General features: G+C 40.3%; 1 protein-coding gene and 1 pseudogene across 5 annotated transcripts in view; one reads left to right on the top strand and one right to left on the bottom strand.

The window, feature by feature from the left end:
* The window catches only part of MDN1 (midasin AAA ATPase 1), a 180,205-nt gene that overhangs the window by 71,423 nt on the left and 95,944 nt on the right, over positions 1 to 12,838 (bottom strand). For 4 of the 5 annotated variants that reach the window (XR_016233853.1, XM_008263214.5, XM_089332900.1 and 1 more), the window contains 7 exons: positions 8,421 to 8,618; positions 5,954 to 6,061; positions 4,835 to 5,023; positions 3,465 to 3,554; positions 3,100 to 3,363; positions 2,721 to 2,982; positions 480 to 639 (listed from right to left, as the gene is read on the bottom strand). Coding sequence is in view for 3 of the 5 variants with exons in the window: in XM_008263214.5 (XP_008261436.3) it covers positions 480 to 639; positions 2,721 to 2,982; positions 3,100 to 3,363; positions 3,465 to 3,554; positions 4,835 to 5,023; positions 5,954 to 6,061; positions 8,421 to 8,618 (1,271 nt within the window). In the remaining 2 variants the exon portion in view is untranslated. Of the gene's footprint in view, positions 1 to 406; positions 640 to 2,720; positions 2,983 to 3,099; positions 3,364 to 3,464; positions 3,555 to 4,834; positions 5,024 to 5,953; positions 6,062 to 8,420; positions 8,619 to 12,838 lie in introns of all 5 variants that reach the window. The other variant, XM_089332902.1, reaches the window with a different exon arrangement.
* LOC108177447 (large ribosomal subunit protein eL21 pseudogene) lies at positions 5,326 to 5,906 on the top strand (annotated as a pseudogene).

Raw genomic sequence — 12,838 nt, 5'->3', positions numbered from 1 at the left:
ACTACCACTACTCACCACAGGAGCAGTTTATAGAATATAGGTAAGCATGTACTTTAAGAAAAAGAGTGGACAAAGGGGCAGGTGTTTGGCACAGTGGTTAAAGGACCACCTGGGATATCCATATCCCAGATCAAAGTACCTGGATTTTCCTATCTCTGCTTCCAAGGCAGAAGGTGACGGATAATAGACTTGGGTCCCTGGGAAACCTAGATAGGATCCTAGGCTCTAGTTTTTTGCCTGGCCCAGCTCTTTGCTATTGCAACAATTTGGGGAATGAACCAGAGAAAAGAAAACCTATCTTGATCAATCCATCTATCCATCACTCATTTTCGCTCTACCTTTCAAATAAAATGAAAATAAATAAAAAAATTTTTAAAAAAAGCAGAAAAAAATATAGAGCTTCCACCTGGGTTTCTACTTTGACAGGATATCCCCAAATTTCAATCAGGCCCACTTGCGATGAAGCCCAAGATTCTCACTTGCAGAAGTTAACGTTGTCCATCAGGAGCCAGTCTCCAGACTTCAGGGCCTGCACCAACATGCTGTCCACCCATTCAAATGTGCCCTGGCTGCGGCCGCTGGCTGACTGTGTGAGTTTCACCCCAAAACTTCGGAAGTCTTCCACGAGTTTGGCAAACTCTGAAATGTCACAGACAAGATCAACACCTTCAGTATTTATTTCAAATCAAGACAATAAAAAAACACTTTAGAGGTTATTGAAAGAAAACTAGAAACCTCCGGTTCAACTTCTGAGGTTTGAAGACAGAATAAACACGAGGATTTCACAGGGGATGCTTCTGTTTAAGTTTGGGACAAAAACATACTTCTCAGTGGCTTTTTGAATTAATGGCTAGAAACTCCCAGGTTGACGCTAGCATGATTGAGAAGGCAAAAAATATTTGCTACAATTTCTAAAATGGCAGAAGGAAGAGGACATCTCCCACATAGTGTTGGATTTCTACTACTATATGAAAAAGAAATCAGATGGCACAGTGCAGTTAACGTTTGAAACTGGGTTTCCTTTATCATGCCCATATCATATAACTATGCTGGGGCCGGCGCTGTGGCGTAGTTGGTAAAGCCACCGCCTGCAGTGCGGCATCCCATATGGGCACCAGTTCAAGACCTGGCTGCTTATCTTCTGATCCAGCTCTCTGCTATGGCCTGGCAAAGCAGCAGAAGATGGCCCAAGACCTTGGGCCCCAGCAAGCATGTGGGAGTCCTAGAGGAAGCTCCTGGCTCTGGGCTTCGGATTGGTGCAGCTCCAGCCGTTGCAGCCAATTGGGGAGTAAACCATCAGAAGGAAGACCTCTCTCTCTCTGCCTCTACTTCTCTCTCTGTGTAACTCTTTCAAAGTAAATAAATAAATCCTAAAAAAAAAAATTATGGTAACAACTGGCATTTGCCAAGTGCTTTGTGGTTATTTGATCTTTTCCTGGAAATTATCATTGGGTCTTTAGTGTAAGAATTATTTTATGACCCCTTTTCATATCTCAAGGTGATATCCACTAGATTCCTGTTGTTGGCCATGAGGGACTACAAGATGCACACTTAACTTGCCACTGGTAACAACTAGAAACTGGCAAAAATATATGAAACAACTGCTTTTAGACATTTCACAATAGGCAGCACTGGACTGTGATACCTGTCAGACGGGGGAATAACCCATAACCAGCTAGAAATAAAGAATGAGAATCACAATGATGGTGATGATATTTTGTTATAGTGGATAAAGCCACTGCCTACAGCACTGGCATCCCATATGGGCACCTGTTCGTGTCCCAGCTGCTCCACTTCTTTTTCTTTTTCTTTTTCTTTTCTTTTCTTTTCTTTTCTTTTCTTTTCTTTTCTTTTCTTTTCTTTTCTTTTCTTTTCTTTTCTTTTCTTTTCTTTCTTTTCTTTTCTTTCTTTCTTTCTTTCTTTCTTTCTTTCTTTCTTTCTTTTCTTTTCTTTTCTTTTCTTTTCTTTTCTTTTCTTTTCTTTTCTTTTCTTTTCTTTTCTTTTCTTTTCTTTTCTTTTCTTTCTTTCTTTCTTTCTTTCTTTCTTTCTTTCTTTCTTTCTTTCTTTCTTTCTTTCTTTCTTTCTTTCTTTCTTAAGATTTATCCATTTTTTTGAGAGGCAGAGTGATAGACAGTTATAGACAGAGACCAGGAGACATGCAAAATGAACCATAAAGATTAGTAACCAATCTCTTTCTTGCTTGCTTTACATCAATTCTGAATATTCTATCCTAGCTTCATTTTACTTTTTTTTATGGTTCTGTTTTGTTTTGTTTTTAATTTGAAAGACAGAGTTAGGCAGTGAGAGGGAGACACACAAAGGTCTTTCCTCCACGGGTTCACTCCCCAAATGGCCACAACGGATGGATTTGCACAGATCTGAAGCCAGGAGCCAGGTGCCTCTCCCCAGTTTCCCACACAGATGCAGGGGCCCAACCATTAGGGCCATCATGGACTGCTTTCCCAGGCCATGGCAGAGCTGGACCAGAAGAGGGGCAGCCTGGACTAGAACCAGTGCCCATATGCTGGCTGGGAGATTAACCCACTGCACCCTTGTGCCGGCACCTCATTTTACTTTCAATGCCAATTATTCCCCAAGTTTTGATTGTTAATAATAATTAAATTAGTGTAAAGCAAATGCATGACATTTGCAAATATGTTACCTGCAAACGTACAATATGCACAATCTAAGTATCTGATGCACAGTTAAAACATACATACCTGCCTTGGAATAAGAGTTGATTTTATTGTTGAGTCGCTGCATGAGCAGTAACACTGCTTCCAGTTTACTGACAGTCTCCATCGTGACGCCTTTGCCACCTTCTCCAAGACATTTAGGCTTGTATGTCAGAAGGAAGTGACTCCAGGCTCGGAGTACGACTTCAGCATCATCAGCACTGATGAGAAGGCTGTCCCTTAACAGTGCCCTTACTGTGTCCTCTACCTTCTCTAGCAGCTGCTTCCAAGGTCGTCTAAGATCAACCTGCAATTTGCAGAGTATATAAACTTAGCCACTGGCCAGAGTCAGGAAAACATAGAAGATCCTCATTCAACTACAGGGTTTACTGTTTTGCCTGAAAATGTGAAGACAAACCATTACCTGTTCAAATCCACCCAGAAGCTCGGTGGTATCCACTGCGCTGTTCATAGCCATGATCTTTAATGGGTGACCAGTAAGGTGTGCAAGAAGCTGGACAAGACTGGTCTTGCCCACAGAGGCTGGCCCCACAAGAATGACCATCCAGCTCATCTGTACACACTTCATGATTGACTCCAGTGACTGGAATGACTGATGTAGGAGTGACAGGGGTCGGCGGGATGGGTGAGGAACATAGCTGCCCCGAGAAAGAACTGAGTAGCCCAGCTGAAAAGACACACCAGTGAGAATTTACAAACATGCCTGAGAGTGGGAGCCAGAAGAATCAACAGAAAATTATAAGTAGAAGATTATCCTAGTTTACTCACCTGAACGGCATAAGGAGTGATACGAAACAGCCTGGTCCCCAGATATGGGCTGGAATTTGAACCAAAGACATCCTTAAATACAGCAATGACCTAAAGAAAAATGATATCATTAAAGACAAAAAATCACTCCACAAATTCATCTTCTTTTTGTTAGATGTATTAACATTGAAAGGCGGATCTAGAGAGACAGGCGCGCGCGTGCGTACACACACACACACACACACACACACACACTTTCCAGCTGTTGATTCACTCCTCACATGCTACATTAGCATAGCTGGTGGAAAGGAGAGCAAAAGAGGCTCAATCAGCTACTCAACCTGCTGCGCCACAACATGGGCCGGACACCACCAGATTCTTATACAAACCTTTCAGAAGGAATACTTTGAAAAAAAAAAACCACAATTTCCTTTGCATTTTTAGATATTATAAAAAGGAAGGGCTATATTCATTAAATTCTTTGCAATGGGCATAAATTTGAGTTCAAGAAAAGAACAGTCACATAATCCAAAACTACTGACACTCCAGTGAGGACACAAGATATTTTAAAATAAGATGAAAACCATGGCACATCTACAGACAAAAAAGGACTGTGCTTACATCTTTCAAGATATGAACTAAAAAGAGGGTAAAGAAGCTACTGGGTATCTTGTCTTCTCACCTCTGTGCTTGGCAAGATAATGAAGACATAGTTATTTATTACTAGGCCAAAGCATACTACATCTATATTGTGAGACCCCAGAGAGGGGAATGCTTAGCCCATTCCCTTAAATTCTAAATCACAAGCAGCTTCACAAACCTTGGTGTAATTAGCATGAGTATATACATTCTCTTCCTTAGGAAGAAATCAAATTGCATATGGAAAGAAATGTGGGTGATCCTGTGCCTGGCTGGGAGACTGCCTGCCTAGCCCATGCAGGAGGTTAAGAGGGTATGGCACACCATGTCTCCCAGGAAGGACCCTATGAACTGACTGCTGGCAGGTGGCAGGAGCTCCAGGCATATTTCCCCCACCCCCACTTCCTGTTGAAGGGCCTTGTAATTGCCAATCAGGTAAACAGATCCCAGGTGTGGCCCAGACCCATAAGAATCACCTGGAAGGCTACATAGGCTATGTGACCTTCAAGCTGATTGGAGAAGCATAACCATGCCAACGTCGGTATATCCTGTAGAATTAGTGTTGCCCTGAACTAGCTAACCCCCTCTGCCTGCCCGTTAAAGGTGTGCTTGGTTGTTAGTAAACGGACATGTTCACCGAAACTTGTCTCTAGTGCTTCTAGTCAAAGAACACTGTTGCCCCACCATCCCAAGAGTGCAGGCCTCGCAGAACTAGCCCACAAAGAAATTCAAACAGCAAGAGAGAAACCCACCTTTTCTTTGTCTTCTCGGGTTCTCATTCTTTCACCATAAACCAAAACCACATGCTGGCCAGGGTCATAACACCCAGGGGACTGGTCAACCAGCATCAACTGACACCAGCGGAAAAGGTCCCGGAGGTTGAATTCCCAGGGTCCTCCTTTTTGGCCCCATTTCTTCTCAACAGTCACTTCATGATCAATCTAGAAAGAAAATATCTTTGTTGGGAAACATATCCTGCTGCCAGATACTGCAATAAATGCTACCAGTGTTATACAAGTGGGTATATAATCCGAGACAGAAATCAACAGGCTTCATTCAAGACTTTTTCCCAAGTGAGATTTCCAAATGCCAGGAATACTCTGTAAGCATTGATAATGGTATTTGTAACACAGAAATGAATTACTGTACCCCTCAAATGAGTAGCTTCCTTCCATGAGAGATTCATAGAAATTTTAGTTAGATTATTAATTTGGTACAGCACCATGCTAAGAAAATATTGGGTAAAATATAGATAGGAGCCTTTCAGCCGGAGCCGCCATCTTCCAGTAATTCGCCAAGATGACAAACACAAAGGGAAAGAGGCGAGGTACCCGGTACATGTTCTCCAGGCCTTTCAGAAAACATGGAGTTGTTCCTTTGGCCACATACATGCGCATTTACAAGAAAGGTGACATTGTGGACATCAAGGGAATGGGTACTGTTCAAAAAGGAATGCCCCATAAATGTTACCATGGAAAAACTGGAAGAGTCTACAATGTTACTCAGCATGCTGTTGGCATTGTTGTAAACAAACAAGTGAAGGGCAAGATTCTTGCCAAGAGAATAAATGTGCGTATTGAACACATTAAGCACTCTAAGAGCCGAGATAGCTTCTTGAAACGTGTGAAGGAAAATGATCAGAAGAAGAAGGAAGCCAAAGAGAAGGGTACCTGGGTTCAACTAAAGCGTCAGCCTGCTCCACCCAGAGAAGCCCACATTGTCAGAACCAATGGAAAGGAGCCTGAGTTGCTGGAACCCATTCCTTATGAATTCATGGCATGATAAATGTAAGATAAATAAATAAGACCTAATTGAAAAAAAAAATATATAGATAGGAAAATAAAGAAAAATCAAAGCAAGTAGGTACTTACTTGGTTATTGAAAGCAACCATTTTCTTAACAATATGTTTGTCAATGGCTGGAAACAAAGTACTGGCAATGAACTCCATGTCAATTACTGTAAGCGGATCCACAAAAACCTTAAAAATTAAAAAACATGGAGAAATGTGATCATTTCTCCTTACAACACACTAGAAATGACCTCCATGTCTTGTTACCTGAAAACTTTAACAAGTAATTATGCTCAAGCAATAAATGCAATTTTGAATTACAGAAATTTCTTTCATTGTATTCTCAGGATAAAGAATCATAAAATCTTTGAAATATAAAACAGAGGCCTTCGTTTAAGCTCTACTCTAGTGAATTAAAAAAAAGAGAAAGACACATGCAATTTATCTTTTTTACTTTATTTTTCAAAAATTTCCTAGGTGTAAAAAATAATGGCTTCAAGATTCTGAATGGTAGATATGTAAGTATTAAATCTGAAAAATTCATTCAACTTTTCAGTATGTTTGAAAATGTTCGCAATAAAACATTTATTTATTTATTTATTTGAGAGGTAAAGTTACAGACAGCGAGAGGGAGAGACAGAGAGAAAGGTCTTCTTTCCATTGGTTCACTCCCCATTTGGCCGCAATGGCTGGAACTGCGCCGATCTGAAGCCAGGAGCCAGGTGTTTCTTCCTGGTCTCATGTGTGGGTGCAGCGGCCCAAACACTTAAGCCATCTCCTACTGCTTTCCCAGGTCTTAGGAAGACACACAGAGCTGGACTGGAAGAGGAGCAGCCAGGACTAGAAACTGCGCCCATATGGGATGCCAGTGCCACAGGTGAAGTAACCTATTGTGCCACAGCGCTGGCCCCATAAAGCGTTCTTAAAAGATACCCAGCCAGGGCTGGTATTGTGGCATAACAGGTTAACCCACAGCCTGGGATGCAAGCATCCCATTTGTGTACAAGTTCGAGCCCTGGCTGCTCCACTTTGATCCATCTCTGCTAATGCACCTGAGAAAGCAGCAGGTGGCCCAAGTCCGTGGACCCCAGCACCCATGTGGAGAGACCCACATGAAACTACTGGCTTTGGCCTGGCCCAGCACAGGCAGTTGTGGCCATTTGAGCAATGAGCCATTGGATAGAATCTCTCTCTCTCTCTCTCCCTGACTTCCAAAAATAAATAATTAAAACAAATTTTTTTTTATCAGCAAGGGAGAGGTACATTAAAGGCAAACAAATATCTAAAATATCTAGAGGTATTTCCAAGCCTCCAGATCACCCAAGCACTTAAAAAAGCTGTTAAATCAAGTAAACACAAGGCTGACACTGTGGCATAGCAGGTTAAGCTGCTGCCTATAGTGCTGGCATCCCATATGGGTGCTGGTTCGAGACCCGCTGCCCCACTTCCAACCCAGTTCTCTGCTATAGCCTGGGAAAGCAGTGGAAGATAGCCCAAGTCCTTGGGCCCCTGCAATGGTGTTGGAGACCCAGAGGAAGCTCCTGGCTTCTGGCTTCGGATTGGCACAGCTCTGGCCATTGCGGCCAATTAGGGAGTGAACCAGTGGATGGAAGACCTCTCTCTCTCTCCCTGCCTCTCTGTCTAACTCTGAGTTTCAAATAAATAAATCAACCTTTAAAAAATAAAGTTAAGCACATGAATATACAAACATCCCTTTAACAATAGAAATTAAAGCATAAGAAAAAAGGTATCAAATAATGATCGGCAGGGAATACTGGAGTTTTATCCATATCAGCTTGCTCTTTTCCTTCTCACATTTTAAATTTTTATTTTTTTTTTTATTTATTTTTTATTTTTGATAGGCAGAGTGGACAGTGAGAGAGAGAGAGAGAGAAAGGTCTTCCTTTTGCCGTTGGTTCACCCTCCAATGGCCGCTGCTGCAGCCGGCGCACCGCGCTGATCCGATGGCAGGAGCCAGGATCCAGGTGCTTTTCCTGGTCTCCCATGGGGTGCAGGGCCCAAGCACCTGGGCCATCCTCCACTGCACTCCCTGGCCATAGCAGAGAGCTGGCCTGGAAGAGGGACAACCGGGACAGAATCCGGCGCCCCGACCGGGACTAGAACCCGGTGTGCCGGCGCCGCTAGGCGGAGGATTAGCCTATTGAGCCACGGTGCCGGCTCACATTTTAAATTAAAATGTATGAATTTCATTATAAAATTTCATTAACTGTTTTCACAGATCATATGGACTAGAAAAGGTCAACCACTTCATTGCTGAGAGCAGCAACAGAATCCTAAAGAGTATGGTGACCTTACTTTCTTCCAACTGATAAGAAAAATGCCCTCAGGGAGTAGGACAAGTGGTTCAAGCAAAAAGAGAAGTGATTAACAGGAATCAGTCACGTTAATATTCATCATATAAAGACAGGAAAAGAAGCCCATTAAACTGGTCCTCTCTCGTCGTCACAGTGAGTGCCCTAATACATGACAGCTATCTCATCAACCCCTGCCATTCTACATTTGTTTCTATGGCAACAGTAAGTCTTACCTGAGTAAATCTGTTAAGGAAAGACCTGGGCAAGCCCTTCCTACCACCTCCTTGTCTAAATGGATTTTGACACCCAAAAATCTTTGTCTTTTCATGCTGTACTTGAAATGTCATCCCCAATTCAGGTATGTAGATTTCTCCTCGATGGTCAAAACAAGCATTGAGTCCTTCCAATACAGACTGAGATGCCAGGTTAAGCTATTTTGGGGGAAAAGTAAACATATGTTTTATTATATATTTTATACAACTATAATAAAATAACAAGGTATAATATCTAGCTACATCACCTAGTGTTTATCTTAAGGAAAAAGTTCAATATTAGCAACCCTCTATTTCTCCAGCTGAGAGTTGGGGTTGACTTATATTCTCTTATTCATTAATTCATATATACAGTAAAAAGATTCTGGATGTATTATATACAAGCATATATCAATAATTTTTAAGTAAAGTGAACATTCAGAATGAATTTTATAAAGTGTTCTCTAAATTGTATCTATTTGTATACCTCTAATGGCCAAATCTGAAATAAGTAACTTAGAGACTTTCCAGTACACAGATATTTCATTTTCACACTAAGTTTTTAGAGGCTTAACACTAATTGCAGGGAATAGATAATGTTTGATAGTTCTTTACATACTTTCCCAGCTCAAATACTGAATGAAATCTCCAAATGGGCTCAACATCATGAAACTTTCACCAATAGTTCTGTAAACAAGAACAATTATAAGAGGTTCTTATACCAGAAAAGAGTTCAGTTCAGAACTCAAGAATAGGAAGCATGTATGGCGTTTAGGTAATGGGGAAAAAAATGTGAATCAATAAATTTCAGCTGTAATATTTATATAAGCAGTGTGGTGAACATATTCTTCTATGTATTCCCAAACAGAAAGCTGTTCTTAAAAAGTTGAGTTCTGGGGCCTGTGCTGTGGTTAGGCCACCACCTGCAGTGCCGGCATCCCATATAAGCAACGGTTCCAGTCCCAATGGTTCTACTTCTAATCCAGCTCCCTGCTAATCACCTGAGAAAGCAGTGGAAGATAGCCCAAGTCCCTGGGCCCCTGCCACCGACATGGAAACCCAGAAGCTCCAGGATTCAGGTTTCCACCTGGCCCAGCCCAAGTCACTGTGGGCTTTTGGGAGGTGAACAAGTAGATGGAAGATCTCTATGTCTCTCTCTCTAACTATGCCTTTTAAATTAATTTTTAATTTTTTTTCTTTTAAAATTAATTTATTTTTTAAGGATTAGAAATTTTCATATATACAACTTTAGGAATATAATTATTCTTCCCACTATACCTGCCCTCCCTCTCACACTCCCACAACCCCTCCACCTCCCTCTCCCCTTCCCAGTCCCATTCTCCATTAAGATTCATTTTCAATTAACTTCGTACACAGAAGATCAATTCTACACTAAGTAAAGATTTCAACAATTTACACAAACATGCACACAAAAAATGTAAGAGAACTAGTTTTATAGTTAACACATAATACAACTCATTTAGGACAGAGGTCCTGCATAGGGAGTTAGTGCACAGTGATTCCTATTTTTAATTTAACAATTAACACACTTATGTATGACATCAGTGACCACCTGAGACTCTTGACACAACCTGCCTAGGCTATGGAATCCACAAACTCCATCAGTATTTCGAGAAGGCCATAAGCAAAGTAGAAGTTTTCTCTTCCCTTTAGAGAAAAGTACATCCTTCTTTGATGGCCACTTCTTTCCAATGGGGTCTTACTCACAGAGATCCTTCATGTAGAACATTTTGTGCCATAGTGTCTTGGCTTTCCATGCCTGAAATGCATTCATGGGCCTTTCAGCCAGATTAGGAAGCCTTAAGGGGCTGATTCTGAGGTCAGTGTTACTTAAAGTGATTGTCATTCTATGAGTCTGCTGTGTTGGAACATTCTCTGCTTTTTAATTCTATCTATTATTATTACCAGACACTTGATCCTACTTATATAATCACTTTAACACTTAATCCTATCTATATGTTCACTTTATCATTTAATATGATCACTTCAACACTTAAGGTGGCATTTTTACCACCCAGCTTAATGGGATTTGGGGTCCCATGACAAGTTTTTAAATTGTACCCTTAGAAGTAAGTCCATAGGAATGTATGCAGAACTATACAGCTTTACAGTTACAAACTTCCTCCTCCCTTATTCCCACTCTTAATTTTTACTGAGGTCCATCCTCAACTGACTTTATACACAAATAATTAACTCTATGTTAAGTAAAGAGTTCAACAAATGAAGAAAAAAATGAAAAAACAAAATGTTCCTGGACAGTCAACACAAGGGCAGCTCAAGTCATCCCTTTTCTAAGTGTCAAGTTCACTTCTACAGATTCCGTTTTAGACACACTGTTAATTCTCACAAATCAGGGAGAACATATGATTTCTCCTTTTGGGACTGGTTTATTTCAGTAAGTATGATGTTTTCCAGATTCATCCATTTGGTTGTACACATCCATAGTGTACATATCCCATAATTTCTTTATCCAGTCTTTGCTAGATGGGCGTTTAGGTTGATTCCATGTCTTACCTATTGTGAATTCAATAAACATGGGAGTGCAGATAACTCTTTTATTTACTGATTTCATTTCCCTTGGGTAAATTTCCAGGAGTGGGATGGCTGGGTCATATGGTAGGTCTATATTCAGATTTTTGAGGTATCTCCATATTGTCTTCCATAGTAGCTTTTACATTCCCACCAACAGTGGATTAGGATACTTCTTCCCCGACATCCTCGCCAACATTTGGTGTTTGTTGATTTCTGTATGAAAGTCATTCTAACTAGAGTGAAAAGAATCCTCATTGTGGTTTTGATTTGCATTTCCCTGACAGCTAGTGATCCTGAATGTGTCTGTTGGCCATTTGGATTTCCTTTTGAAAAATGTCTGTTTAACCCCTTTGCCCTTCTCTTAACTGGGTTGTTTTGTTTTGTGGAGTTTTTTTTTTTTTTATCTCTTTGTATATTGTTTATAAATCCTTTATCAGTTGCATAATTTGCAAATAATTTCTTCCATTCTGATGGCTGCCTCTTCATTTTCCTGAATGTTTTTTTTTGGTTTTTTTTTTTTTTTTTTTTTTGCAGTACAGAAACTTCGCAATTTGATGTAATATCATTTATTAATTTTGGCTTTGACCGCCTGTGCCTCTGGGGTTTTTTCCAAGAACTCTTTGCCTGTGCCAATGTCTTGCAGGGTTTTCACAATGTTCTCTAATAATTTGATGGTATCGAGTCATAGATTCAGGTCTTTAATACATTTTGAGTGGATTTTTGTGTAAGGTGTAAGGTAGGGGTCTTGCTTCATACTTCTGCATGTGGAAATCCAGTTTTCCCAGCACCATTTGTTGAAGAGACTGTCCTTGCTCCAGGGATTGGTTTTAGCTCCCTGGTCAAATATAAGTTGGTTGTAGATGCTTGGATTGGCATTTCTATTCTGTTCCATTGGTCCATCCATTTGTTTTTGTATGAGTACCAGGCTGTTTTGTTTATAACTGCCTTGTAGTATGTCTTGAAATCTTGTTTTGTGATGCCTAGAACTTGCTTCTTGTTGTATAAGACTGCTTTAGCTATTCAAGGTTTCTTGTGTTTCCATATGAATTTCAGTACCATTTTTTCTTTATCTGAGAAGAATGTCTTTGGTATTTTGATTGGCATCACATTGAATCTGTAAATTGCTTTTGGAAGAATGCACAGTTTCATTATATTGATTCCTCCAATGGATGAACAAAAGATTTTTCCCTTTTTTTTTTGTATCTTCTTCTATTTCTTTAATGTTTTGTAATTCTCATCATAGAGATATCTGACATTCTTTGTTAAATTTATTCCAAGGTTTTTTTTTTTTTTTTTTTTTTTTTTTTTGCAGCTATTGTGAATGTGATTGATCTTAGAAGCTCAATTAGCCTTGTTATTTTCGGTGAATATAAAGGCTGTTAAATTTTGTGTATTGATTTTGATTTATATTTTACATCCTGCTACTTTACCAAAATCTTTTATGAGTCCCAACAGTCTCTTGTTGGAGTCTTTTGAATCCCACATATATATAAAATCATGTATTCTGCAAATAAGGATCATTTGACTTTCTCCTTCCCAATCTATAGCCCTTTGATTTCTTTTTCTTGCCTAATGGCTCTGGCTAAAACTTCCAGGACTATACTGAATAGCAATGGTAAGAGTGGGCATCCTGGTCTGGTACCAATCTTCAAAAAAAAAAAGAAAAAAAAAAAAAGAGGAGGAGGACCAGGGGCCAACATTGTGGTGTAGCAGATTAAGATGCAACACCAGCATCCCATACAGGCACATGCTGGTTCAAGCCCTAGCTCCTCCACTTCAGATCCAGCTTCCTGCTAATGTGCGTTGGGACAGCAACAGAGAAAGGCCCTGTACCCACATGGGAGACA

Source organism: Oryctolagus cuniculus, chromosome 5 (genome assembly GCF_051225735.1).
Source record: "Oryctolagus cuniculus isolate XC-2025 breed Fujian yellow rabbit chromosome 5, ASM5122573v1, whole genome shotgun sequence".
NCBI lineage: Eukaryota > Metazoa > Chordata > Mammalia > Lagomorpha > Leporidae > Oryctolagus > Oryctolagus cuniculus.
The sequence above is the reverse complement of the archived record's forward strand: the minus strand, read 5'-3'. Positions and strand labels throughout refer to the sequence as shown.